Source organism: Ambystoma mexicanum, chromosome 2p, assembly GCF_040938575.1.
Source record: "Ambystoma mexicanum isolate Mex_15411 chromosome 2p, UKY_AmexF1_1, whole genome shotgun sequence".
Taxonomy (NCBI): domain Eukaryota; kingdom Metazoa; phylum Chordata; class Amphibia; order Caudata; family Ambystomatidae; genus Ambystoma; species Ambystoma mexicanum.
The window spans coordinates 538,630,478-538,655,806 of NC_090923.1; the positions used below are offsets into that span (position 1 = coordinate 538,630,478).

General features: G+C 48.3%; 1 protein-coding gene across 1 annotated transcript in view; it reads right to left on the reverse strand.

Annotated features, from left to right (window-relative positions):
- Positions 1 to 25,329, reverse strand: part of NUP210 (nucleoporin 210) — a 1,233,892-nt gene that overhangs the window by 1,089,358 nt on the left and 119,205 nt on the right. The window contains exon 3 of the mRNA XM_069643978.1: positions 4,551 to 4,682. Within this exon, the coding sequence (XP_069500079.1) occupies positions 4,551 to 4,682 (132 nt within the window). The remainder of the gene's footprint in view (positions 1 to 4,550; positions 4,683 to 25,329) is intronic.

Genomic DNA, 25,329 nt, shown 5'->3' on the forward strand with positions numbered 1-25,329 from the left:
GACAACTGGTGTCACTGCCTAGGCAAATAATGACAATGGCTGATAAATGGTACAAATATCTGAAGACCTGCTAAAAATGCCTACATAGCTTCGCCAAAAACTATTTGCCGCTGCCAATGCTCCTCTTGGAGAGTACCTTTAACTTGGAACATTTGGATTTCGGTTTTTAAAGCTCAGTGGCTTCCATCCTACAATGCACAATCTGAGTCGGCTGCAGTCCATGGGGGGAGAATGGTAAATGTATGCAATCAAGTATTTCAATCATTGCCACCCAACTCCACAGGTACTAAAACCATTGTGAAGGATATTTGTAGTTAGCAACAGTGTCAGGCCCATCTGTGCAAATGAGAATATCAATGCCAGATTTTATGTCCACTTAGCTAGCTGCCAAGGTTAGTTATGCCCAGTTAGCACCACACGTCCATACTCCATTGTATCCTATAATGACAGACCCTTATGCCAGGTGTCAGCAGCAGATTACATTATGCTCAGTAAGTAGAGTAAATCCACATTCCGCAATTTATAGTTATCAAAGTAAAGCCATGCATGCCAAAATAGAGCAATCCCACATTTCAGCATGCCCAGTTAGCACTTCATGGCCAAAATCCACTGTTGCTTTTCACCTCTTGAACCGATAGTCTCCGAAACTGGGTCCGTCCAGGCAGTGTCACCGGTAACTCAACGGTCAGCCCCTGGCTCCGGCGAGCGGCACTCAAAGGGGATTTTTTTCCAATCGGGATCCCGTACCCTTTCTCATTGAGTGCGCACTTCTTAGTGTGCCGGTCGCCGTTGGCGGGCAGCCTCCCGGAGCCGGCTCACCGTGCGTATCCCTTTTCGACCGGAGATTCTCGTGCCAAACGGGGACGGTTATAAGGAGTTTAAGAATAAAATCACGTCGGGGTGAAAAGCGAAATGGGTAAAATATTCCCGGATGTGGGTTTGCTGGGGGAGGGAGTGTGGCTCTGTGGAATCAGAGACGATACAGCAATGCAATACAGCAAATCACAATGGAGAAGCTGTATGGGCCTACTTATAGCGGCATGGACCACTATAGCGCAGAACTGGAAGAATAAAAATACTCCACTGACCTGCACTTGGCTTCGGAAAGTGTGGGCCCACATAACTATGGAAAAAATTACACATAAGATCCAAGGAACTGGAGACGCATTCGGAAAGGAATGGGAAGGGATATTGCAATACCTGCAGTCAGACTTTATGGGTCAATGGTGCCCTCATAATGTTAAGGTTTCAGACATCTTCAATGCATAAGTGGAACAATGGTCTTTAAGATTTCATCCGACCAGAGGGGAGAGAGGGGGGGGAAAGGGGGGAAAGTTTTAATGTTAAATGTAATTATACCTGCCTTGTTTCAGTAAAACCAATAAACACAGTTTAAAAAAAAAAAAAAAAAAAAAAAAAATCCACTGTTGCTCTTTTGCTTCTGACAGTGTGATCGGCTGTGTGAGAAGTGGTAGGGACAGGGGCAGGGTCGGTGTGTAGGTGGTATCACATTGTTTTGCCAACAGGCAGGGTCTGCGTATGCGTGATGTTGCATTCTTTTGCCAACAGGAGTTTTTTTTAAAGTAATTTTTCATAAACAAATTACTTCGAAAAAACGAATCGAAATATATAGGGGGTAAGGTGATAAGAGGTAGGGCGAGGGTTGGGGTAGGGATACAAATATAGAGAAGGGGAGTTTGAGACCACTGATCCCCTGCCGGTGTAGTGCCATTGAGGTGTACGGTGCTGCAAGTCTGTGCTTGGGTGTTTGCAGGGCAGTGATGAAGGAATTAGGATTGTGTGTGTGTACAAAGGTGTTAGGGTATGTAACAGATAATGATCACACCAAAACAAATAACTGTTTGATGCTTCATGATGGAGTCCTCATTGGGCTAGGTTTGGAAAACCTCCATTCAAGCAGGTCTGCTCTGCCTCTGATAGCCAAACAGCACCTGCAGGCAGTTCATCTCTCCTCATACCCTCGGTCTACAAATATCACACCTGTGAGCCAAATCCAATAGTTGCTTGAACTTTCATCTCGTACGTATGGACTTTTTTTGTATCATAAAACACCCACTGAAAGCTTATTTCCACTTTGTAGCGGATGGGATGCCAGCTCCAATGCATGGGCTTCTCCTTGGCCTTCAGGGTTCAGTTTCAGCTGCAGGCTGTTACTCCGAGCAAGGGACTGGCAGTTTAATATACGCAGAGCAAAGACGTTCCATTCGAAATCGAGTCAGCCAACACTATAGTCCCACAGACGTTCCTTCCAGGAAAAAAAAAGAGTGCAAGGTATTCAACAGAGAGCTCAACTCCCTCTCAAAGCCACCCTCTTGGAAACAAAGGCGGTACATCAGTTCAGGTCCTGCTGATAAACTGGCATATCTACCAAGATATTTCTGAGCAGCCATTCGAAAAGCAAAGAATCAGCAGTACAAAAACCACATAGCACAGCACAAATCCCTTCCAAGGAGCTCCTAAACTTTTCCCAGTGCAGGAACGCTGCAGCTTGAAACACTTGCATCCTTCCATCATAATCACAGTACAGCTCCCGCACAGACCTGCTCAAGCAGTGGTCCCAAGACCTGGATGCCCACATTGCTGCCAAGATTAAATGCTGCTCATCTTCTACCACACCATCTGCTCATCGTACTGAACTATATGCTAGCTCCAATTCCAGTACGAAATGCCCCCCGTATCCCATACTCTGCCAGCTTCCAGGCCCTACTAGCAAGATGCCCAAATTAGGCTCTTCAGCAGTCACTCTACTAACCTTCTCTTTTGAACAAAGCTCTCCAATCCACCACAAAAGTACACCTGGCCCTAGTCCCCTTCAATTCAAAGGCCATCCAAAACAGAACTTCTCCTTTATCAAACCTATTCTGAAAAAAACAGGTCACACCGAACTACCCAAACAATTATAGACCCATACAAAACGGCTGCTCCCTGATCAAGATAGTCAAAAGGGTGTTCTGTTATGAGGCTATTATACTGTGCCACATCACCACTGTAGTGGTCTCTGAGCACTTGGCTTGCCGTAATTATGCAACTCGGGGTGGCATTATTTACGGCTACTGAATTCAGAGAGGATGCCCCAAGTCTACACATTCTAGGGCACCAAACACGCACTCTACACAAGAAAGGATGACCTTAAGAACCAGGTGGATACCAATGGCGAAGCAGTTTCCATTCTTCTAGACCTATTCACCATTTTATATAGCGAACTACTCAGTACTATCACTCCAGCTTGACCGTGTAGGGATTCAAAGTTGAGGGCTTCAATGGATCACCACTTCCCTCACACATGGTGTCTAAGTCATTTCCCTTCCTCCCTATGTCCACCGTCAACCCCCCCCCCAGTGTTTGGAAAGGATTGACCCGCTCTTCTTTTCAACCTCTAGTCAAGCCCACTCTCTCGCCCGATCCAGCCCTATGGACTTATCTACTGACAGCACTCAAATCTTCAAAATCCATGACTCCAACTCACGCAATGTTGGTCAATGCCTTCTCAAAGTGACATGATGGATGACCTTCCAAAACAAACTGAATATAGAAAAGAAAGAGGGACCTCAGACACCCACAGTAGAGGCATCCAAATCAGGGTCCACCAACTGAGGTTCTAGAATCTTTAGGAAAAAAATATTAGAGCAGTACAAGAACGCACCCCTTCCAACGAGGGCTGGGAAGGGAACAGCGCACTCGTGCTCTTCTATCCACAACCTCGTAATAATATATTTTTTTAAAGTGATTCTAGAGTATCAGATAAGTACCATATGCCTTCTTTAGACACGGAAGACCTATGTTTTTCTGACTGCTGTTGAGAGGAATTAAATAATGTGACTTTAATCACTCACTTAGGTCATTGTTTATTTGAGAACTGATGAACTGAGATTTATTTTAATTGTATTATTAGAAATGGTTTACTGTGTACCTCAATTGTTTCCGCAAATATATAAGTATTTATTTTGTAATGGCCTATTCTTAGTTTGAAATATGTTCGCCTTATATGCAGCATTCTAAAGCTGTTAGAGCTGTGCCTTCCTCAGGATCTGAAGAAGCTGTGAAACCGCTTTGTATCCTTTTCTAGAGACATCATCACAAACTATTCAAGTTAAAGCTAGAGGCTGCGCGCTGTTGTGCACTCCTATTCCAGTCTCGTGTGCTCTTGACAACATTTCTGATTTCTTCATTCAGTAGTGGTTTGAATACTCGAGTGAATTTGGGTGCAGAGTCGCCGTCACCCCAACCGCCGTATGATCCTAAAAATCCTGAATGAAAATTATTGAAGCTCATCTAGCAAAGGTTTTCAGAGGCGGAACGTGTGGGCCCAAAACCTTGCAAAAATAGAAACACATTCCTTCACATCAAAGTGTATACATTTTGACCCGAATATTAGAAAATGCAAGTACAATATTTGGCTGCACAAAACACTATTTCGAGAGAAGAAAGAAAAGTAAAAAGAAAAAAAAAAGTGAACGGTTTTAAAGCACGTTCCTGCAACAAGTGACATGCTTTTAAAACCTGCATTAGAATCTCAGCATCATTCTTACCTTCGGAATCCAGTGCCTGAATTTTCAGCTCCAGCGGGGAATCTTCAAGATATAGTTCCCTTGTTGTGGAAACAATTTGGATATCGCTAATGAGATCAACTATTGCATCACATCGAAGCACTTGACCAGTCACTAAGATGACAAAACAGAAGCCAAATGAGAGAATTAGCAACATGTGGAACTCGGGCATGTAACGAGAATCTCACACTGAGCAGGCTCTACTTATCAAGCAGCAAGTTCGTTAGAATGTACTCGGGTTTGAAGGACTGTTAGATTTGCAAGTTACAATTTGTCAAAACTTTGTTGTTGAAATTTGAGATATCTAGATTTTTCATGGCAGAGAGATAGCCAGAACAAGTTCCCCAAAATAAATACAGAGGAAGAAACATTAAACATGAAAAAAACTTGACGAACGTGCATAATTTTACAACATAGCTGAAATGATGCAATGTAGAAGTTAAGGTTAAAGAACATTTCTACCGTGCACTATCACCACCGGAGTCGTCCCCTGGCGATCTGTCGGCTCTGAAAAAGGGAGGGGGGGCAGGGGGTGAGTAAGTGGGAATAAGTTGGAAAAGTACAAGAGAGCAGTGATGTGTTGTTGGCAGCCTCAACCGGTAACTCCGTTGGCTGGGCTTGGGGTGTTTTCCAGTCGGTAGTCGTCGTGTGCTGTTGTGCAATTCTATGTGTGGTTTGTTTTGTTGTTGCAGTGTAGTGAAGTTTGTGCAGTTTGTTGTGTTATAGGCTTGTATTTGTGTTTTGGTTAGAGTTTGAGAGGTGTATGCAGAGGGGTGAAATTGTTAGTGGGTTGGTTAATTGGGCAAATGCTAACAATCATAGTTCCATCTAAGTGTGGCATGTGCCGACATTCACAATCCTATCTAGATGCGACGCAGGCCAACGTTCACGACTATGTCCAGGTGTGGCATATGCCAACAGGCAGGATTATATCTAATTGTGTTACATGCTGGCATTTACAAATTGCATCTGAATGTGGCACATGGTAACAATCACAATTCTATCCAAGTGTGGCAAATGCTGACATTCACAATCCTATCCAGATGCGTCACCGGCTAATGCTCACGATTACATCAAGGTGTGACATGTACCAATAATCACAATTCCATCCAAGTGTGGCATATGCCAATAATCACAATTCCATCTAAACTTCAAGCAATAAGGGCCTGATTCATGGAACGTTTTCCTATGGGATTGCACCATTATAAAACCGTTCCATGAATCAGGCCCTTAGTCCTTTACCTGTGCTATGGTCAGATTATCTAATTCCCTTTGATCCTCCCTGCACTTTACCTAAAGTCAAACTTATCCCTCCTATGAAATTTCAATGCTATTTCTGACTTGGTTGCGCCAATAACCCAAGGGTATGAATGCTTGTAGCGCTCTAGTGGCAGCCTTTATGCTCCTTCTCAGCTGCTTCCTACCCGTACCATGCTGTTGGGCCCCTAGTACCCTTTGGAGTGGAGGCTGCTGAAGCAAAAGTGTCGCCGTTTCTAACGAAAATGGCACCTATTGGCCGACTCCTCCCTAAAGATGGCCTACACAAGCACAGAATAATTATCATATCTCTATTAAAACAGCTAAGTCTCAGTATTATGCCAATAATATTTTAAATGCCCCTTGTGCATCCAAAGAGCTCTTCCGGGTAGCCAAATAATTATCCACTCCTGTTCAGGCCCCTTCCACGGCTATCCATACTCAGGTCTACTCAGGTCTAATCACATGGCTTCCCTTTTTCAGGACAAAATGTGCGTTATACGTGAAAAGATCTACAACTTTTAGTATTACGGATTCACCTATTTGACTGAACAATGTCCGAGCACATTTAATTTTGTGACAGGAATCCATGATCACTGCTGCCCTATCTAAATTGAAATCTGAAGGCAAACATAACACATATGGGTGCAGTAACCATTAATAACATGCACTTTTGTATTTCGGAGCTTTAAAGAAATTGCATGGCCGTGCATCCAACCCACACTTGGAACGATAGATTTATGCATCTGCGACTTCCTTCCCTCACTAACTGCAACCCTGCGCCGTCTTTTTAGTTTTGGATGTAACGTGGCCCTAAACCGCCACCTGTAGGCCAGCACTATTGCACTGGAGCACAGCTAGGAGGGAGATGGGATAATGAGGGACGTGGATCTTGTAGACGTTTTGTTATTTACCCACTTATCATGGCATGCTAATCCCTACGGCCATTAAACACACCTTCAGTCCTTTCACTCAAAAAACATCCTTCTGTGATCTCGTTTAAATAGCTTTATCAAGCAGAAACAGCCATGCTTGAACTACTTGCCAGAGTTATTTGAAAGCATTCTTCTAAGAGCGAATTGCTTACTTGGAGCTGAAAATGTGCTTACTTGTGTATTAAAAATATCTTAACGAAGTGTGCCTTCAACCACTTGATTGGTATGCAGTGTGTGCCTTTCACAGAAGTCCTGTTAAAAAAAAGCATTTATCAAACTCAATAGTTTTGGCTTGTGTGGTATTAAATATCTGCTGGGCAACATTATATGCACTGGTACTCGCACCATTTTGCAGCTGCTCCCACTGCTGGCCAGTTAGTATCGTGACAGCAGAACCTGGCAAAGCCAACAGTTGCCATTACCAACATTTGTTTACAGAGCCAAGCAAAGCCAGGCCAACATTATTGGCAGAAGGGTGCTTTACAAAATCACTAGTCGTACCTATGAAAAGCATCAAAATTACAAATAGTTTTTATATGTATGATCACATCCGTTTTTCTAAACGGAGATTTACTCGTGTGAACTTTTAGCACGCATGTAATGCTGTCAAAAGAGACAGTCGGTTTAGGGAGTACTTAAGTTTTCCATAATTGTACAGGAAATGTCCGTCTCAGTAATTGTGAAATAATGACTTCATAAAACTAACATTTGAGGTACGTCAAGGGTTGTAGATGGCTGCCAGTGGCAGGGGATTAGACGTTTGCCACTAGTTCATTCTCGCCCCACCCCCACTGCATTGCTTTGTTCCAGCAGCAGGTCTACCTGCAGCTCATGCATTCATTTATGCAGAGAACTGCTTGGCGGGAGTCCAAACATAGTCACAGACAAAAAGTGCAATTCACTTTATAAAGATAATATTCACATCGAAATTGGAGTTGTGGCCACAAATGAGAATCAAGCACTGAGTGCCAATTGCAGTAAATCCAGTCAAGTACAAGGAGTTCGATTTCTATTAAAAAAAAAAAAACACTAATTTAATTTGTGTAGCATGTCACAAACTATGCAAGTATCAGAAATATAGCTGTGGAAATATCAGGCTACAGATGAAAGATCACTAGTGTTAGAGAGACTTCTCAGAAATTTGCTAATTCCCTTCTACCTTAAAGACGCCCAGCTCTTTTAATGGACTTTAGGACTATACATTTTTATCCTGCAGAGAGAGAACTTTTTCCCACTCTCTTGTATTTTTCTTTGAATTGAATTCTGTTTCTTTTGGAGTCTGACAAACTCCATAAGCAACATCTTTTTACATTGTGACACACAGCACCCCCAGTGCAGTGTCAAGAGAAGTCCTTTGGATCTCTCAATGGTTTAACTACCTTCTCTTGGATACTGTTTCCAAGATCAGTAAAGTGAATTGACTTTACTTACCTTTTGTAACTTTGTAGACACAGCACACACTATCTTACATAGAGGCCTGGAGGGGTTACTTAGCATTCCCTTTGTCTACTTTCTCATGTAACATTATTATGTTACCCTTTCTACAATTAATGACTGGTGGCAGTGGTTTACTTTTTCCTACCATTGTGCGTTTTTACCGCAGACTGAATCCCCAGTTGCAGTATTGCACCCATGGTTGCCCATTTTGTCAAAATGGCCCAGTCTTCTTTTTTCGCCATTTCTTGTGTAAAGGTCCTTCTTGAGATTTCTTCTGCGCGCCAAACCAGGTTTGGTCCCTTTGTTGGTTTGGCTCTGGCTCCAGCTTGTCTGGCATGGCAGGAAGCGAGGGAGGTTCCCGAAACTCGCTGTGCTTAGTCTCCTTGGTTACAGAAATGCAACCAAAGGTGATTGGCCGGCTGGTTGTCCTTGGAGGACAGCCACCCTGCTGTGTGAGTGACAGCTAGGCTGCGAATGAATGGGAGAGGCTTGCATAAAAGGCAAGGTCTTTTGCTTGGAGGGCAGAGACCGCCGGACGAAGGAATCTGAATAAGAACTTGGAAGAGAAGCTTGCTGTAACTCCTGGATTGTTGGTTTGCTTGGTGAAGGGCTGCTGCATTGCTGAAGCTCCAAATTCTGCTTGACAAGAGAAGCCCTGCAAGGATGACTTCTCCCTTTGGGTTGGTGGAGCCCCAAGATTAACTCGACTGGAACCCCTCTCTCTACTGGCTGTAGTTCCATTGCTGCTGCAGGAACCGAGCGCCAGGGGACAGGAACACCAGAATACAGTACATCGTTAAGTCGGACATGAGCTCCAGGAAGATCCTCCGGACTCCCTTGAAGCAGGACTAACCCTGTCTGAGCCACCTCAACAGAGTGCTGGACCACAGAAGCAAGGAAAGTCCACAAGGTGTCCGAGAACCGCGGTGGTACGATTTGCGAGTAGCTGAAACCGCAAAGTAACGCTGATCTGAACTTTGTCCATTGCTGCCAAAGACCTTTGAATCGTAGTGCAGGAGTCCCCAGATGTCCTCCCTCTTGTCCCCATGACTGAGGCCCAAGAACATCAGGACCTGCCAGACTACAACAGGAACAGGAGACAGCTGGAACCATTTCTTCAGACCTAAGGTACTGTAAACCAAGGGGTACTTAACTCTTGCTGTATAGCTTGCTTGTTCTCAGTTGAGACTTGCATTTGCTGCCTGTTGCAGAGTTGCTTGCAACTTTTCCCTTCACAAGCCTCCCAGCTTGTGGCCCAACAGTGATTTATTTTTCAACAAAAACTCTATAACATTGTGCAAGACTTTTTACTTACCTTCAAGAAGTGCCTCAGCTCCCCTAGATTTTGCTCATGTGACATTGCCTGTCCTGGCTCCCTGAAGACTCTTCTAACCTCCTACTTTGTGTTTCAACTATCCCTCCAAAATGGCATACATACCTTACTTGTGTAGCTGGGAAAGGGTTTATCTACATTGCATTGCGGGGGTTCAAAGTGCCTACCTGTTTGAGAAACTTGTTAACCATTGTTTCTTCCCCTAACCTTTTTCCTTTTACCACAACTTCAGTATTGCCAATTTAAGTGTGAAAAGTGATATATTAGTGTCCACAATGTCGGAGCTAATGAAGTCACCTGAGGGTGTAGGAATCTCTGTGTGCCATCCCAAAAGGGCATCTACTTGCTTTATTGAACTGAATGAGTGTATTTTGAAGTAGATTAGAAGGGAGCAATTGGCAACAATAAAGAAGGCTTATTTAAACTGACGGTTACATTTATAAATAATTATTTGCATCAAGAAAAATTGTTATTTGAATACCTGTCACTGTGAAGCTCTATGTTACAGCCCTACAGCTCACATTGACCCCTCTTGAGATAGGCCTGGCTGCTCAGTCACTCTACCAACTTGTGTAGTGCAGGCCTATACTAAAGGTTGGGTTAACTATTGCCAAGAGCACAAGGCTGGTGTAGTTTCCAACAGGGTTACTACATACAATCTTGCCTAACAACTAGCCTAGCAACTAGCACCGGGGGCGGGGAGCACAACCAATCGGGTTCCATGGATCACAGGCTGAAACCTCCGATCTCAGCCCGTGTTCCACGGAACCCATAGGCTGCCTTCCCGGCCCGCCATTCTCCCCCCCCCGCCATCCCGTTTCTTTGAATTGAATTTGTTCACCTATTCCCAACCCCCGCTCCTCCTGCCCCACTTCCCGATTGTTGCTGCAGACTTCTCTCTTGTTCAGCCACCATGGTAATGGAACAGGGGCTCCATAAGGATCCCTGCCTTCTACAACCATGACGGTCATCTTGGCAAAGTATTTTCATTGAACGGGAGGCACTTAGCGTCCTGTTCAATGAATGAAAATACTGTTTTTTTTTAGCATCCTGGGTTACCGGTTTGGTAACCCTGGGTACTAATGGCGTTAGTAACACGTTCCACTGGCTACACCAGGGGGTAACATCCCCGATCCCTCATTAACGCCCCTTGCTTTGCTCGGGCTGTTAACTCAGGATTCCAGGTCGTTAACACCCCCTTCCTAGCCCCCCTCGTGTAGTCGGTGGAACGTGTTGCTAACACCACAAGAGTAAAGGTGCCCGGAAGACACCACTGTTAAATGGTCACATGACTGTGCCCCGTCACTGGTGCTGTCCTGTATAACCAAGTCTAGAGCGCTTATGGAATTTTTGCCATACGCGCGGTTTAAGATTTGCAAGATAAACACGTCATCGCACAGGATATAGGTATTACATAACAGAAATAAATGCAGGGCTCAAAATTCAGATTGGATAAGCAGGAACTACTAGCAGCTCCTGGGTATCCAGGAGCTACCACTGGGGAACAAGGAGTTAGTGCATAGCTTTCCACAAATCTAACTTTCACATAAGATGCAAACATAATTCTGTAGATTATTTATGGTTTTGTGACCCCTTATGCTTTAAGGGGGTAATTCCTAGAATTCAGCGCACAAGTGGCGCACGCGGCTGGCGCACAGTGTGCGCGTGCGAATCCCTGCGCCAGCCGCGTGCGCTAAAATCCATTTCCGCGCACAGCGTATTCATGGATTCCAGCCACCAAAACCAGCCATGGCGCACAGTGGCGCAGCGACCCTGCAGCAGCGCCAGTTACGCCCCCAAGAACGCCTCTCGCGCAAGGGAAAAGCCATCAATATACCCAATCCAGCGCAAAGGGCTGCGCTAACCCTGTACCAGCACAGCAAGCGGGCTACGTGTATCACTCGGGTGCGCGGGAAGTACCTCACGCGATTCCATCAGGGTACGTGTATTTCAGGGTGCAGGGGAAGTTACACACGCGATTTCAGCAGGGTACGTGTATTTCAGGGGTGTGCAGGAATTCCCACACGCAATTGGGCCATGCGAGCAGGGTACGCGTATCTCAGGGGTGCGCGGGAAGTTCCACACGCGATTCCATCAGGGTACGTGTATTTCGGGGTGCGGGGGAAGTTTCACACGTGAAATCAGCAGGGTACGTGTATTTCAGGGGTGCGCGTGAAGTTCCACACGCGATATCAGCAGGGTACGTGTATTTCAGGGTGCAGGGGAAGTTACACACGCAATATCAGCAGGGTACGTGTATTTCAGGGTGCGGGGGAAGTTTCACACGTGAAATCAGCAGGGTACGTGTATTTCAGGGGTGCGCGTGAAGTTCCACACGCGATATCAGCAGGGTACGTGTATTTCAGGGTGCAGGGGAAGTTACACACGCGATTGGGCCCGTGCGACCAGGGTACGCGTATCTCAGGGGTGCGCGGGAAGTTCCATACGCGATTCCATCAGGGTACGTGTATTTCAGGGTGCGGGGGAAGTTTCACACGCGAAATCAGCAGAGTACGTGTATTTCAGGGTGCGGGGGAAGTAACACACGCGATTTCAGCAGGGTACGTGTATTTCAGGGGTGCGCGTGAAGTTCCACACGCGATATCAGCAGGGTACGTGTATTTCGGGGTGCGCGGGGAGCACCACACGTGAATTGCACATGTGGGTCCTCCCAGGTGTTCCCTCTACACCCTCCACGGCCCCTGCAGGTGGCTCACACCACAGGGGCCTACCCTGCACATGTCCTGCAGGCACCCCATCCACCATGGACATGCCCCCCCGCCAACCCACATGTCAACTTGCACTACTGCCCACCAACGCATGTCCCCCTGAACCCCCAGCCACCAGGGGCACCCTCCACAGGCCCCACCCATGTCCAACTCATGTTCCCCACCCCCCCACCTCCCAGCACTGTGGGGCACCTGCCAGCAGGCCCCCCACCCATGTCCAACTCATGTCTCCCACCACCGCCAGCACTGTGGGGCACCTGCCAGCAGGCCCCCACCCATGTCCAACTCATGTCTCCCACCACCCCCACCCCCCAGCACTGTGGGGCACCTGCCAGCAGGCCCCCACCCATGTCCAACTCATGTCTCCCACCACCCCCCAGCACTGTGGGGCACCTGCCAGCAGGCCCCCACCCATGTCCAACTCATGTCTCCCACCACCCCCACCCCTGTGGGGCACCTGCCAGCAGGCCCCCACCCATGTCCAACTCATGTTCCCCACCCCCCATCCCCACCCCCCAGCACTGTGGGGCACCTGCCAGCAGGCCCCCACCCATGTCCAACTCATGTCTCCCACCACCCCCACCCCCCTAGCACTGTGGGGCACCCACCACCAGGCCCCCACCCATGTCCCATCCATGCCCCCCTGCACCTGGGTCCTACCAATCCCCAATCATGTCCGTAATGGCCATCCTCCCCTGCCAAAAGGCCCAACCAACTATCACATCCACCCACATATCAAAGGCAATGACATGTTACACACCCAATGTAAATAATGCAAATGAACACATGTCTGTCACACACACTGGCTGCAAGTGAATGTTAAGACACCTAACATGCCATGCATGAAAGCAATGAGATGATACGACACATTGAAGGATGAAAATAAACATGTATTTAAAATCAACTTGAATGGAAATGAAATGAGAAAAACCACAAAGCAAAACAACCAAAGGAAGAAGAATGTCCATGAAAAAAATCCAAAAAATAGAAAAATCCATTGAAGAACTATTTACAAGATAATCCCGGGTCCATGAGCCCAACCAAATGAAACCTAACTATGACAACTAACTAAAAACTGAACTACATACAAAAATGTGGCGCATTGTCCAATCGCAACCAAATAAAAAAAATAAATAAAGGAAACCTAACACTAACTATATAACTATATACAAAGGCGGCGGGCAAGTCCAGCGGCTCACTCCGTGGTGTTCTGGGCCAGGGCATCATCGAACTCCTGTTCGATGTCCCAGAGGCGGTCCTGTTCCATGGCCCCGAGGGTATGCTGGGATGACGCCGTCTCCTCCTCCAACCCCCTGCAGATTGCCTCGAGGCACTCGGCCCGCCTCAGGGCCCTCCGCATGGAGTTCTCCACCCTGACCATTGTGAGCCGCGCCTCTTCCGCCCGCTTCCGCTCCGCACCTATGTGCTGGCCCATCCGCTGCCACACGGAAGACACTTCCCGTCCTGGGTCCTCCTGCCCTCCGGCCGATGCCTGCCCCTCCGATGTTGATGGCCCCGAGCCATGATGCCTCCCACGTTGACACCGCTGCTGCCTCCGACGCCACTGCCTCTGCCAGCGCGACGGCATCCAGGCTGATGGAATCCACCGACGCCGTTGTGCACGTGCCCTGCCTGATGATGCCGGCACATCCTCCATCTGCTGGGGTACAGTTGCTGTGGTGTCCACCCCTGCTGGACCTCTGACTCCCGACTGTGGCAGGGATGGGATCCCCACCGAGCTGGCTGCATTGGTGAGGGCAGGTCCACAGGGGGCCCTGGTGGCATCTGGGCCGGAAGACGGCAAGGAGAACGACTGGCGTATAGTCTCCACAGAGGAGGAGAGGGCTGCCAGATTGGCCAACACATGCAGGAAACCCCCCGAACATGGACGATCCCAATTGGGCCACGTCGGCACGGTGCTCTTCGTGATGACGTGCGTGCTCCTCCTGGGAAGCACGCACGGCATCACGAATCACAGCCGTGCGCATCGCGACCCCAATCAGGACCTTCTCCATACGGCCAGGGGTCCCCTCGTCCGCAGGTGGAGGGGAGTCAGATGACATGGACATCCCCTCTACCTGCGGGCGGGCCTGGGACGGGGCATCCCTGCTGGTGCATGGTGGTGCACCCACAGGGTCAGGGACAGCGACATGCACAGGCCCCTCCACAGTGACCTGTGCTGCCTCCTGCCCCTGCCCCTGGACTGCACCACTTGCACCAGCAGGGATGCCCCCACCAACCTGGATGGCTCCTCACCGTCTTCCGCCGTAGCAGGCCACTGTGGGGGCTCACCCACCCCTTCCGCTGCAGCCGTGGGAGCTTCCCCGGCGCCTTGCTCCACAGCGCCGTCTCCGCCCTCTTCTTCACTAGCCGCTGCGTAGAGGGAGACATAGAACACAAGCATCAGGGTACTGTACAATGGTCCCCTAGACAGGAAGCAATTACAGATGAGTGCCACTGTCAAAGTACACTTCCATCATGTCCCTCCACAACACATGTGTCAGTCCAGGCAAAACACACACAGTGACAGTCATGGTGCATGCCATGGACATTTCCATACATGTCCAATGGACTCTCGAAACATACAATGTAATGGAACTCACATGCATCATGGGTCATGCCTATCACATGCACACACTTCACCTCAGTCACATCCATCTGGCCCCATACACCCCAATCACAGTGGATACAAGGATGACTAGGCTGCATCAGTGAATCTGTACATTGTCACAGACATGTGTCATGCATCCATGGCATTCACAAGTCACAGACACGCAGGCCAGGCACACAGACATGGATACCATATATGTACCTGGCATCAGCACCCATCCCTCACCCCCACCCATGTCCAGGAACAGAGACTGCCATGCTCTCATGTGTACAATCTGAATAGGGCTCCCCATGTCGCATTTAAACACATGCAACAACCGTGCAGTTCACACATTACTGGTCGCACATGCATTACCATGATGTCCCTGCACACATACATGCGTACATGGCCTATGTCACACATACAGGCAAGTATCAGACAACCAGCACACTGCAACATGCCCTGTCTCACACAGCAATGCTTGGCCACTTATCGCTCAACTCCAGACGGGTCTCCCTCTCAAGGACCTGGGCGTGGAGCGCTGGGTGTACGCATTCCAGGATCCTCATCTGGATGGAACTCATGCGGCCCCGGCCCCCCCTCCACGAGGCGCAGGGCCTTTATGAGGGTCCTGGACCTCAAGTCCTCCCAGCGCTTCTTGACCTTCTGGATGGTGCGGGTTGCCACCCCCTCCGCATTGATGGCAACAACTCGGCCCAGATCCTCTCCCGTCCTTCCTTGTTGGCGCGGGACGATCCGAAGAGGGCATCATACTGCCCCAGGACTTGCTCCACCAGGACACCAACTTCGGTGGCAGTGAAGCTGGTGCCCCTCTGCCCCTCTGGCCGGGGGTTGCCACTGGTGCCAGATGTGGATGTGCCCGACATGGCAACCCCAGGGGCAGGAGTGGGTGGGCAACTGGGTCCTGGGGCTGGGCTGTGGAGCGATGTTATCCGAGTCGGGAGTCTTCTGTTCCAGCAGGGGTGGACACAGCAACTGGACCCCTGCCATTTGATGCCTGCAGATGGCTGATGTGCAGGCATCAAATGGCAGGGCACGGTGGCAGCAGGCAGGCAGCAGCAGATGGCACGTGGGAGGCTGCTCGGGGCACTGGGGGGCAGTAATTCGGCCTTCTGGGCAGGAGCGTGGTCTTCCGTGTGTTTTCGCGTGGCCAGCTTGATACGGAGTGATTTGGCACGTGAAAATCCTGCACGTCAGCGTGAAAATCGACGAAAGGCCCTTAGCGCGTAAGCGCGTCAGCACGCGTACGCGATTTCATTGGACCAAAGGCCCTTACAGCGTAAGCGCGTCTGACGTTTTGCGCACGGGCGTTGCCCTGGCAGGGCTTGGAGAGCCCGCGTACCTTTACACTGTTCTGTATGTGCTTTTCGTGCGGTGCGTGTGTTTTCCATCCGTTGGGGTTCACACGCTATTACTTCACAGCGGGTGTTGGCTACGCGTTCTTCTACACGCAAGGCAGACGGTGAGTGGTACCCCGCTCCCCCAGGCCCAATCGCGTGAAAAACTTCACGCAAACCCCTGATATACACGTAGCCCGCTCCCCCAGGCCCGATCGCGTGGAAAAGTTCACGCGAACCCCTGGAATACACGTAGCCCGCTCCCCCAGGCCTGATCGCGCAAAAAAGTTCACGCAAACCCCTGATATACACGTAGCCCGCTCCCCCAGGCCCGATCGCGCGGAAAAGTTCACGCGAACCCCTGGAATACACGTAGCCCGCTCCCCCAGGCCCGCGTGTGTAACTTCCCGCGCACCCCCAATATACACGTGCCCCGCTCGCACAGGCCCAATTGCTGTATGTTGCCACTTTTGTAATGCGCAGGGACGCTGCCGCCTGCCTTCGTGTGGCGGACGTGTTTTGGCTTGTGCGTGTCTTTGGCTGTGCGTGGCTTTGCCCTATTCGATTCCATGAATACGTGTGGTTCGAGTGCGTGTGGGCGTTCCGTCTGCTTCCCTGCAGTACATCCCCAGTTACGCCCTTATTTTCGCGTGTTTTTCCCCATTCCGCGCGTTACGCCCCGTGTTCCGCCCACTTTCTGGTGTATGCGCCGAGGTTGTGCGCTTTCACTGTGCGCGTCGCGCACGCCTTTCGGGATGTTGCAGTGACTTGTGCGCCATGCACGGGTTTGGCGCACATCCCGAGGTGTACACGCGCAGGGACTTCCATGGATCGCACACGTGCGAGTGCGCCTGTTTTTTTCCGCTTGCGCCTGCTTGCGCGAAGATTTTCGGCGCACGTTTGTTCCATGAATCGGCCCCTAAATGTCATACAGATGTGCCCTAAAGTTTATTTAAAGGGTGTCCCAAACTCACTTTGTTTGACATCAATTGGCCTGGGGAGCCAAAAGTAGCTCCTGGTAGCCGTTGGTGTCAAGCTAACCAGACTCTACTATGCACCAAGCAGGAGCTAAATAGCTCCCACCTCCCCTCAATTTCGAACTCTGAAATGATGAGACTGTCTGCTATCCAGGAGTGGTGTGCCGCCAATGACCTCTGCCTTATTGCCAGTAAGACCGAGATTCTCCTCATCGGCACACCTGCTCCCTCCTTCCCAGTCACTCTCTGGCTGGCCTCCCTTGGCCCTCTTCCTGCTCTCACCTGTGAGGCTAAAAACCTTGGGGTCATCTTCGACCACACACTTTCCTTCTCTCTGCACATCTGACGTCTCTAAGAAGTCACACCACCAGCTGCACCTCCTCAGAGGTATTCTTCCTTTCCTCTCCTTCCCCCAGAAGCTCACGGTCTCCAGAGCTCTGGTTCTCTCTATGCTGGACTATTGCAACAGCTTCTTTATCAATCCGGCTGCCTCTACTCTCCGCCCTCTGCAACTCATCCAAAACAGGACTGCGAGACATGTCCTTCGCCTCAAGCACAGGGATCGTAACTCTCCAGGCTTGAAATCCCTGCGCTGACTCAGAGTGTCCACGAATATCAAGTTCAAAACCCTCTGCATTGTCCACAAGGCCTTCTGGGGTCTGGGACCTCAAAACCTTCAACTCGCTCTTCCCAAATATCTTCTCTCTCGAGCTCTTCGCCTATCCACCTCCAACTCCCTCAAGGTCAGTCGCGTCTCCAAGCAGCGAGTTGGAGGTAGATCTTTCTTCTGCTGGGACCTCCCTCTGTAACAGCCTCCCGGACTCTCTGAAACTTGAGGAGAACCACCTCCCGTTCCAGAAGCACCTCAAGACCTTCCTCTTTGCTTCTGCTTTCTCTCCTCCTCTCCCGTGCTGATCTCCCGACTGAATCTGAAACTGCACTAGTTACCTGGCTACCCTCTGATCTCGGGCCCAGGTCCCCTCACCGCCAGTTGCACACCTGCACTGCCTCTCTGGCAACCCTTGCACTCAGACTGTTCTGTATTCCTACAGCCACGACTAGCACTTGACACCTGATGGCTACACTTACCCTTGCACTGGCCACACTTATTTATTGTCTTTATTTATCTTACTGTTATCCTATGTACTGCACTATCCCCTCCCCTTTCCCTCCGCACTTTTCCCCTTCCACCCCATCCGCCCTCCCCTGCACTTGCACAATCTCAATGTCACCTGACCTAGTAGAATTGTCTCGTCTTCCCTCAGTTTCCCTTCCCAGGCCTCGTCGCGTCTTGAAACACTTATAGGCGCGTTATAAATGCCATATCTAACAGCCAGAAAAATGCTTGCCTTACACGAAACATGTGTGCATAGAGTTCCCTGTTCAACCCATTACTGACCCTTAGGACGAATGTATACAGGGCAAAGTTAGAATAATGCATGAAGAATGATGGAAAATGGATGGCACCATCATACCCCACAATTTAAGAACATTTCTGACCAGTATCTGGAAACCGGCATTGTGATTAAGGGAGCTGGGGCTAAAAATGCTTGCACACTTTGAGTGGGATAGGCCCTTTGAAATTCTTTGCTTTGACTTGGCACGAGGCTGGATCTTGGTTCGTTGATGGAAAAACTAACACTATTTAGCAGATTTATCAACTCTTCAATGTTTTTTGCGCACGTTGATACATTCTCCCATGATATTAGCCTGTTGTCTAGGTAAGAGTACTGGAACGTCCTGCAGCTATGATGAATCAAATGCGATAATCCCAGAAACGCTTGCCTGGGACCTTTCTCATGTGGCCAGGGAAAGGCAGACACTTTCTGACCCTGGTAGTGGTGCTCTGCGGAAGGATCACATGAGAGCAGAACCGGGTCAGGAAAACAGAGAGACCCTTTAAGAACTTCCCTACAATCTTAATTGCCTATTGTAGAATTAAAACCTGTGAAGAAAAATAGTACACAGAACATCGGGGACTTCAAGTCCCACAATGCTAGTACTGGGAAGAGGAAGAGGGACTCAGAGGAAAAAAATGTGAAGTGCAATCTAGTGGTTCTAATGACCCATACCCGAGTGGCACTTTTGAATATATAAGGCCTCCTCAGGTGCAGGCCATTAGAACTAGAAAGTGGAGAAACAGAAGAAGCTACTGGCTGCAGTTGCAGCATCAGGTGTGGAAAAACAAGACTCCACCGCCGCAGTAACTGAAGCCGGTACTGGTCCCGAGAGGGTCTTCGTGTTTGCAGATCGAAAGTGCAGAGGACGCGCAGTGGGAAGCGTTGTTTCGAAAGGCTTTTCGCTGTGGAGAGAGACTCATCTGATTGCAGGTCTTGCTCCAGTGGCAGGCGTGCATCGGAGCATTTTAGGAGCGAGATGAGCTCCTTTCCCCGGCACGAGTCGCAGGCAAATTAACGAAATCGTCGGTCATACAGAAAGCAGGAAAAGAAGCAGAGTTTGATGCATCAGCGCGTCAAGCGGACGCGTATGAGGAATCTGGTTTTACCGTTGCTCAGTAATCCCGGAACGCTATGTAGTCGACTGCTTACTATTTTTCCTTATTTTGAATACCGGAATAATGAAAGAATTATATTTGCGTTATAACAAGGTTGACAAAGAACAAGAAAGGAAAGGTTCCATTACTATTATCCAAGCCAGGAATATTGTCCAAGCAGAGAAAAAGAAATATTGTATCAAAATAGAAAGCCGAGAGAGGGCAATAAACCATCATTGTCAAAGACAAGAGCGGGCAATACTGAAGTCGGCTAATTGTAACGATTAATGCCAAACTAAAGAAGAGGCAATAGTTGAGGAAGACATCAACAAGCATTGCCTAAGCCAATGAGGGGCCAATGTAATACAGAATCATTGTCAGTAGTTGTGTGATGTAGAAGTGGGAATAACCTGCATTGCCTATAGCATATGAAAAAGTGGAACAAACAGCACCAACGCGTCTCATGCTTTCTCAGAAGAAGTTGTGAATTTTGATGTTGAAAACTGAAGACTTTTCAAAAGGTTTGAAGTAAATCTCACCACAGAGAGTACTTGTAGTGTTAGGAGCTTTCGTCCTGGCAGCAAATATACCAGGATAGGGACCTATTAGTGGTAATCCTGGCAGGTTAATGGACCGGGAAGAAATCATTGAAAACATTATGGTTGTAAGTTTGGAGTAAGTAGTAAGACCACTTAAGTGTTGAACCTTTCATTGTGGTATAGTCATCCTGACAAAAAAATGGCTGTTGACACTGAAGAATTGTGAAAGTATATTTGTTTGCTGAAGAAGAAACTAGGGGGGAACTTTGTCTATACTCGAAGAGATAACGACTTTTCATCCGATTTAACTTTTTGTTACAAGACCAAGTGAAAGACATTAGGAGAAAGGTGAACTTTATGATCAAAACTTGGTTACAGAAAGGGACTCTTATTTGAACATTTGATCGAAATTCCTGCTTTGAATCTGGGGAAGGGGATCCAACTCGTGTTCCAAGGATACACAGTTATTAGGTTTCAGTTGAACATAACGTTTATTTCTGTTACATTTGATTTGCCATTGATTGCCTTTATGTGTTTGATGTACAAGTGTGAGCGACAGATTCTTTTCGTTAGCGTGTTTTCCTTTAGTTATTTTAATAAACAGGGAAATCCTCTTTAGATTAGGGATAGTGACGTGTTTGGCACACCCTTGTAAGTTCATAAAAATCTTTTACCAAGTTGTCGCCTCCCATTTCTGACCTCTCACACTGCACAGGCGTGCTGCCACCACCACAAGCACCTGTGTGTACACACCAGGTCCCAACGTCACCCCAAAAGTAATCACCTTGAACTGAAAATGTTGAGTCTACTTTGAAACGCAGAAATGTTCTTTTGGGAACACTGAAATATGAAAGTATGTATCATTTAGATCAAATGAGGTCAAGTAATCCCTTTCGTTAGGAGCAGGATTACTTCTTGCGGAGTTGTCAACCTTAATTTTTGGGGCCTCACATATTTGTGCACTGGCTGTAGGTCTAGCATGGGCCTTTTTATTTGGTCCTTTTTGGGGAATCGGAAAACGAGAGTAAATTCCTGTCTGTAACTGGTTTACTGGTACAGGTTTGATTACTCACGTTTGAAGCAGTGCCAGTGGTTCCTGTGGGATACTTCTTGCTCTTGGTGTAAGGTTGCACGGATTCTCTATCCTTGTTATACAGTACTTCAAACCCGCTTGTTGGATATGATCCCCCTCCCACGCATGGGTGTCAATGTTCCCCCCCCCCCACCGAAAAACTTCAGGGGTGGGGAGAGGGGGGCGGGGATGCAGCTTGATGTCACTGCTTTGAAGTAAAGGCTGTTCTCCGAGGGGTTGGACTTCTTACTTGCGCTTGTCTGTGGTCATGTAGACAGTACCAGGGTTTAGGTGAAGAGCTGTGTTCCCCAAACAGTGACCCACCCGCAGCTTATTGGCAGATTAAAATGCCCTGTGGTTTGGCCAGAGGGTTGGGCATGAAAGGAGCGATAGTTGGAGGCTGTGACCCACTGTGGGTATGGCATGCGTGGTGAACCAGAAGAAGGACTCAGACTACAGTGGGTCACAATTCAAGGGTGTTTATTCGAAATTAAAGAAAAATACCTATGTCGCCTCTACTCTCCTAAGGGTCTTTGTCAAAGCCCAAAAGAAACAGTCCGAAGTTCAAATCCTAGTTAACTAACTGTACCTACCACTTTAAAAAAATCCAACTAAAAGAAAAAAGGAGGTCGAAGCAATTGCCACAGTCTGTGACTTCTACCTGGCCCAAACACTTAGAGAACTTATTTGCAGCATCAAAGTTCCTTTAGAATATAGTGACAGTGCAGTCTCTTTGTGTAGATTCTGTTGATTTAACACACATATCCTCTGTACCATTTTCTCTTCCCACATCGGTAGGAAAGGATTCTCCCTAGATAGCTTTTCTCATATTTTGGTAAGTGTTCAAATCCCTCCAAGATCGCTTCTATGCCCAACCTTCGTGGCACTTGGACGTCCCAAAGTCCTGTCACTCTTCGATAGGTATACTGGCTCTCAATCAACTTGATGGACGTAGGGCATCTGCCTGCTGGGATGTTCCAGGTTCCCGTAACCTGGTTGGCTTTTCTAGTCTTGCTACAAAGTGTTCATACTCCTTTCAAACTGTTTCTACATAGGAAGCATGCTCGTCTGGCTTTATCAGCTCCTTGTACATTTATCAGCCTTCCACACATTGGCAAAAAGTGGTTGTATCTCTTTCGCTCTGTTTTACATAGGGCCTATGTGCGTTCAGTTTTCTCAAGCACTCGTACCTTTGTCAGCTTTCCCCACCAGGGTTTTCTCTGTTCATTAGTTGGTTTTTCCAGCCCTGGTATAAAGTGTTTGTATCTCCTTCGCTCCGTTTTACATAAGGTGTGTGTCCGTTCAGTCTCTCAAGCTCGTATAGTGTTTCCAGCTGTGGTTCTGTCGATTCGCGATTATCCGATCTCCGTAACCTTGTGGTTTGCCAATCTTGGAAACCACACTTCATAGCACTCGCCCTCACTGGTGTTTTCACTTAGGAAGCGTTTGCATCCCTGTGGAGGCTCATCTCGGTGGCAAAGACACTTGACCATGTGGAGCTCGGCACCTGGGCTCCCTTCTTCCCTCTGGTCTTGGCATCGGTTGTCGGGCACCAGACCCAACCCGGATCTCCCGTGGTCATGCCACTGGTTAAGACAGTTGCGTTTCCATCTCAGTCTCTCTCATGACAGGAGTCTCTTTCTTGGTCAGAACACCTGCCTTTCAGCCTCCAGAAAGTCCTCCAGAACGTCGTCTCCACAGAGGCTCACCTTTGCGTAGGGATTACTCTCTTCCCTCCGTAGGAGTCTCTCCCTGATTCGTAGTCCTTTCTGCTCTTATGTAAGTAATCAGAAACAAAATAAATGTGTCCATCTTCTTTGATTGTGGGAAAGCCAAAAGGAGTGCAAGAAGGGTCCTTGTTTGTTATAGTCATCACAGGAAATACCAAACGCTTTCCAACACCGATATAGGCAGAAATGGTGTTTTGGACTGAGTTCCTTATCGGAATGGGAGTCCTTGTCCCCAAGAGTCACTAACAGTGAGGTCCAACCTGCCCAGACCCCCAGGGAGGGTCTTGCTTAGAGGGCTCACCTACCTAGCCTCAGAGAGAGTGGCTCCACTCTGGGGAGAAGGGACGAATTGTCCAGATTCGTAACACCTGCTAGCAATCTGTCTGTGTTTTTAATGTGTTGTGCTCTTTCTTTGCTATCCCAGGTTTGGTCTACTGCCTTTCCATAAAAGACAGTCCTTTACTGGTTTATACAACAAATTGGCCTGGTTTGAAGCCCATGCGTCACAGCCATGCATGTGGTTTCACTACAAATACCCATCCCCTTGAAAACCTGCTGTTTCTGGTGCCACCAAGGGCATTTTGTTAAAATCGCTGCATTAGCAGTTCGCTCTCCCTCTTGGAGAATCTTTTAAAAACGACTGAAGTGTGTCAGGGATGTCTTCAGTTAGGATCTCTCATCTTGTCCCATTGTATTGTGCCATCACCACCGTGGCTCTGAAGATGCACACACCATATGGCACGAAGTGTAACGTTTCATACTCTCCCTATTTGGAGGGAGCGGGTGGTGGAAAGTAGTCATTGGCCCACTTACAGGCTGTAGTTATCAGGGAATGTGGAATAGGTTACCCCCCCCAAATGTAAAGAAGACCATAGAGAGACCATTTTTACTTTTTTTTCAATCCTGTGCATAATTGCTTTAGTAGCCATTGGCTGAAAGAGAGATGGAGCAATTCATTATTCGACTGCCTTTTTTAACAAAGGAATGCAATGATAAATGTTTATTCTCTCTTCCAAAACATCCTCAAAGTCGACGTCCTGGTCAGACTCATGAGCACTTATGCTAAAGTGTTCCACTTGCCCTTTTCTGTAAAGCATTGTACTGAAAATGGTGTTCTATAGAAGATGACATTGTTCCCCCCCTTCCTTTCTTACATGCCGCTGGCTCATGAAAAGATGCCCTTGTGGCAGCTGGTGGCGCTCAGGTAAGAGTCTGTATTACCCGGCGCTGTCCGGTAAATGGTGCACGTGGAAAACGTGTTGTTTTGTCTCTCTTTACAGATGCGGCACGTGAAAATATGGAGAGTCACAAAAGGATGCCTCCGGTGGTAAATCAGGTAAGTCTATGGTGGTAAGAATTATATCTGTTGGTTCCCTCAGCTCACCTTGTGGTTTTCTTTTGTCTCCTAGGTGCCGAAGTTCAGCGAAGAAATGATGGAGGCGGCGCCGACCCGAAGGATGCTGTGAAGACTGGTGAGTATGGCGCGGCGCTGCAGCTGGAGTTGCGGTGCGTGCATAATGATGTTCTTTACAGGTCCGCAGATGAGATGGATCCAGAATCAGGTGTGGAATAGAAATAAGTTAGTTTTCTAACCTTGTCCCTTTCTTTCCTCTTTGTTTTAGGAGCTCCGGATTCGAGGCGGGCGTGGCAGAAGACTGGATGCAGGCTGCAGGCATGGTGAGCGTTACGCTGCTGGATGCAGAATAACGCAAAGCGTGTGTTGCTGGTTGGGCGTGGTTTAAATAGCCTCAAAAGTAGTCCCAGGTAAGAAGTCCCTAGAATCACACCCGAGTAAGAAATAGTCCCTGTATAAAAATAGTCCCCTTCAAGCTTCATGTTGGATTGGAGTCATTTGCAGCATGGTCTGCCTGAGGTAAGTAATGACTATGAGCCTGGCGCCTTAGGCGCCAGGACTGAACCCAGATAGCCCCTAGCCGGGGCTGCTGAGGTTTTACTAAATGTCTAGATGCCTGCTCCCGGGGCTGATGGGCTTGGACCAGATGCCTGGGGGTAGGCATCATGACGGTATGCCCTTGTCTTGACTTTTTATGTTGCTGCATATCTGCAGCAGTGGATTATTTGCCTCTTTCCGATTACTTTCAGGATGGTTGGTTCGCTCCCTGCCCCTCATGTCTTCCAGCTTGTTCCACCCTATAGCCCATTCCTGCCAACCCCTGAGCTCTTGCTCCAATGTCTCCTGATATTTGCTACCCTCCCCCCGATACTCTCCTGTCCACTCCTTCAGATGTTCACCTCCTCCTTTCACTTCCTGGTCTGCACTTTCTCCCACTACCTCCCGATTTACTGCCT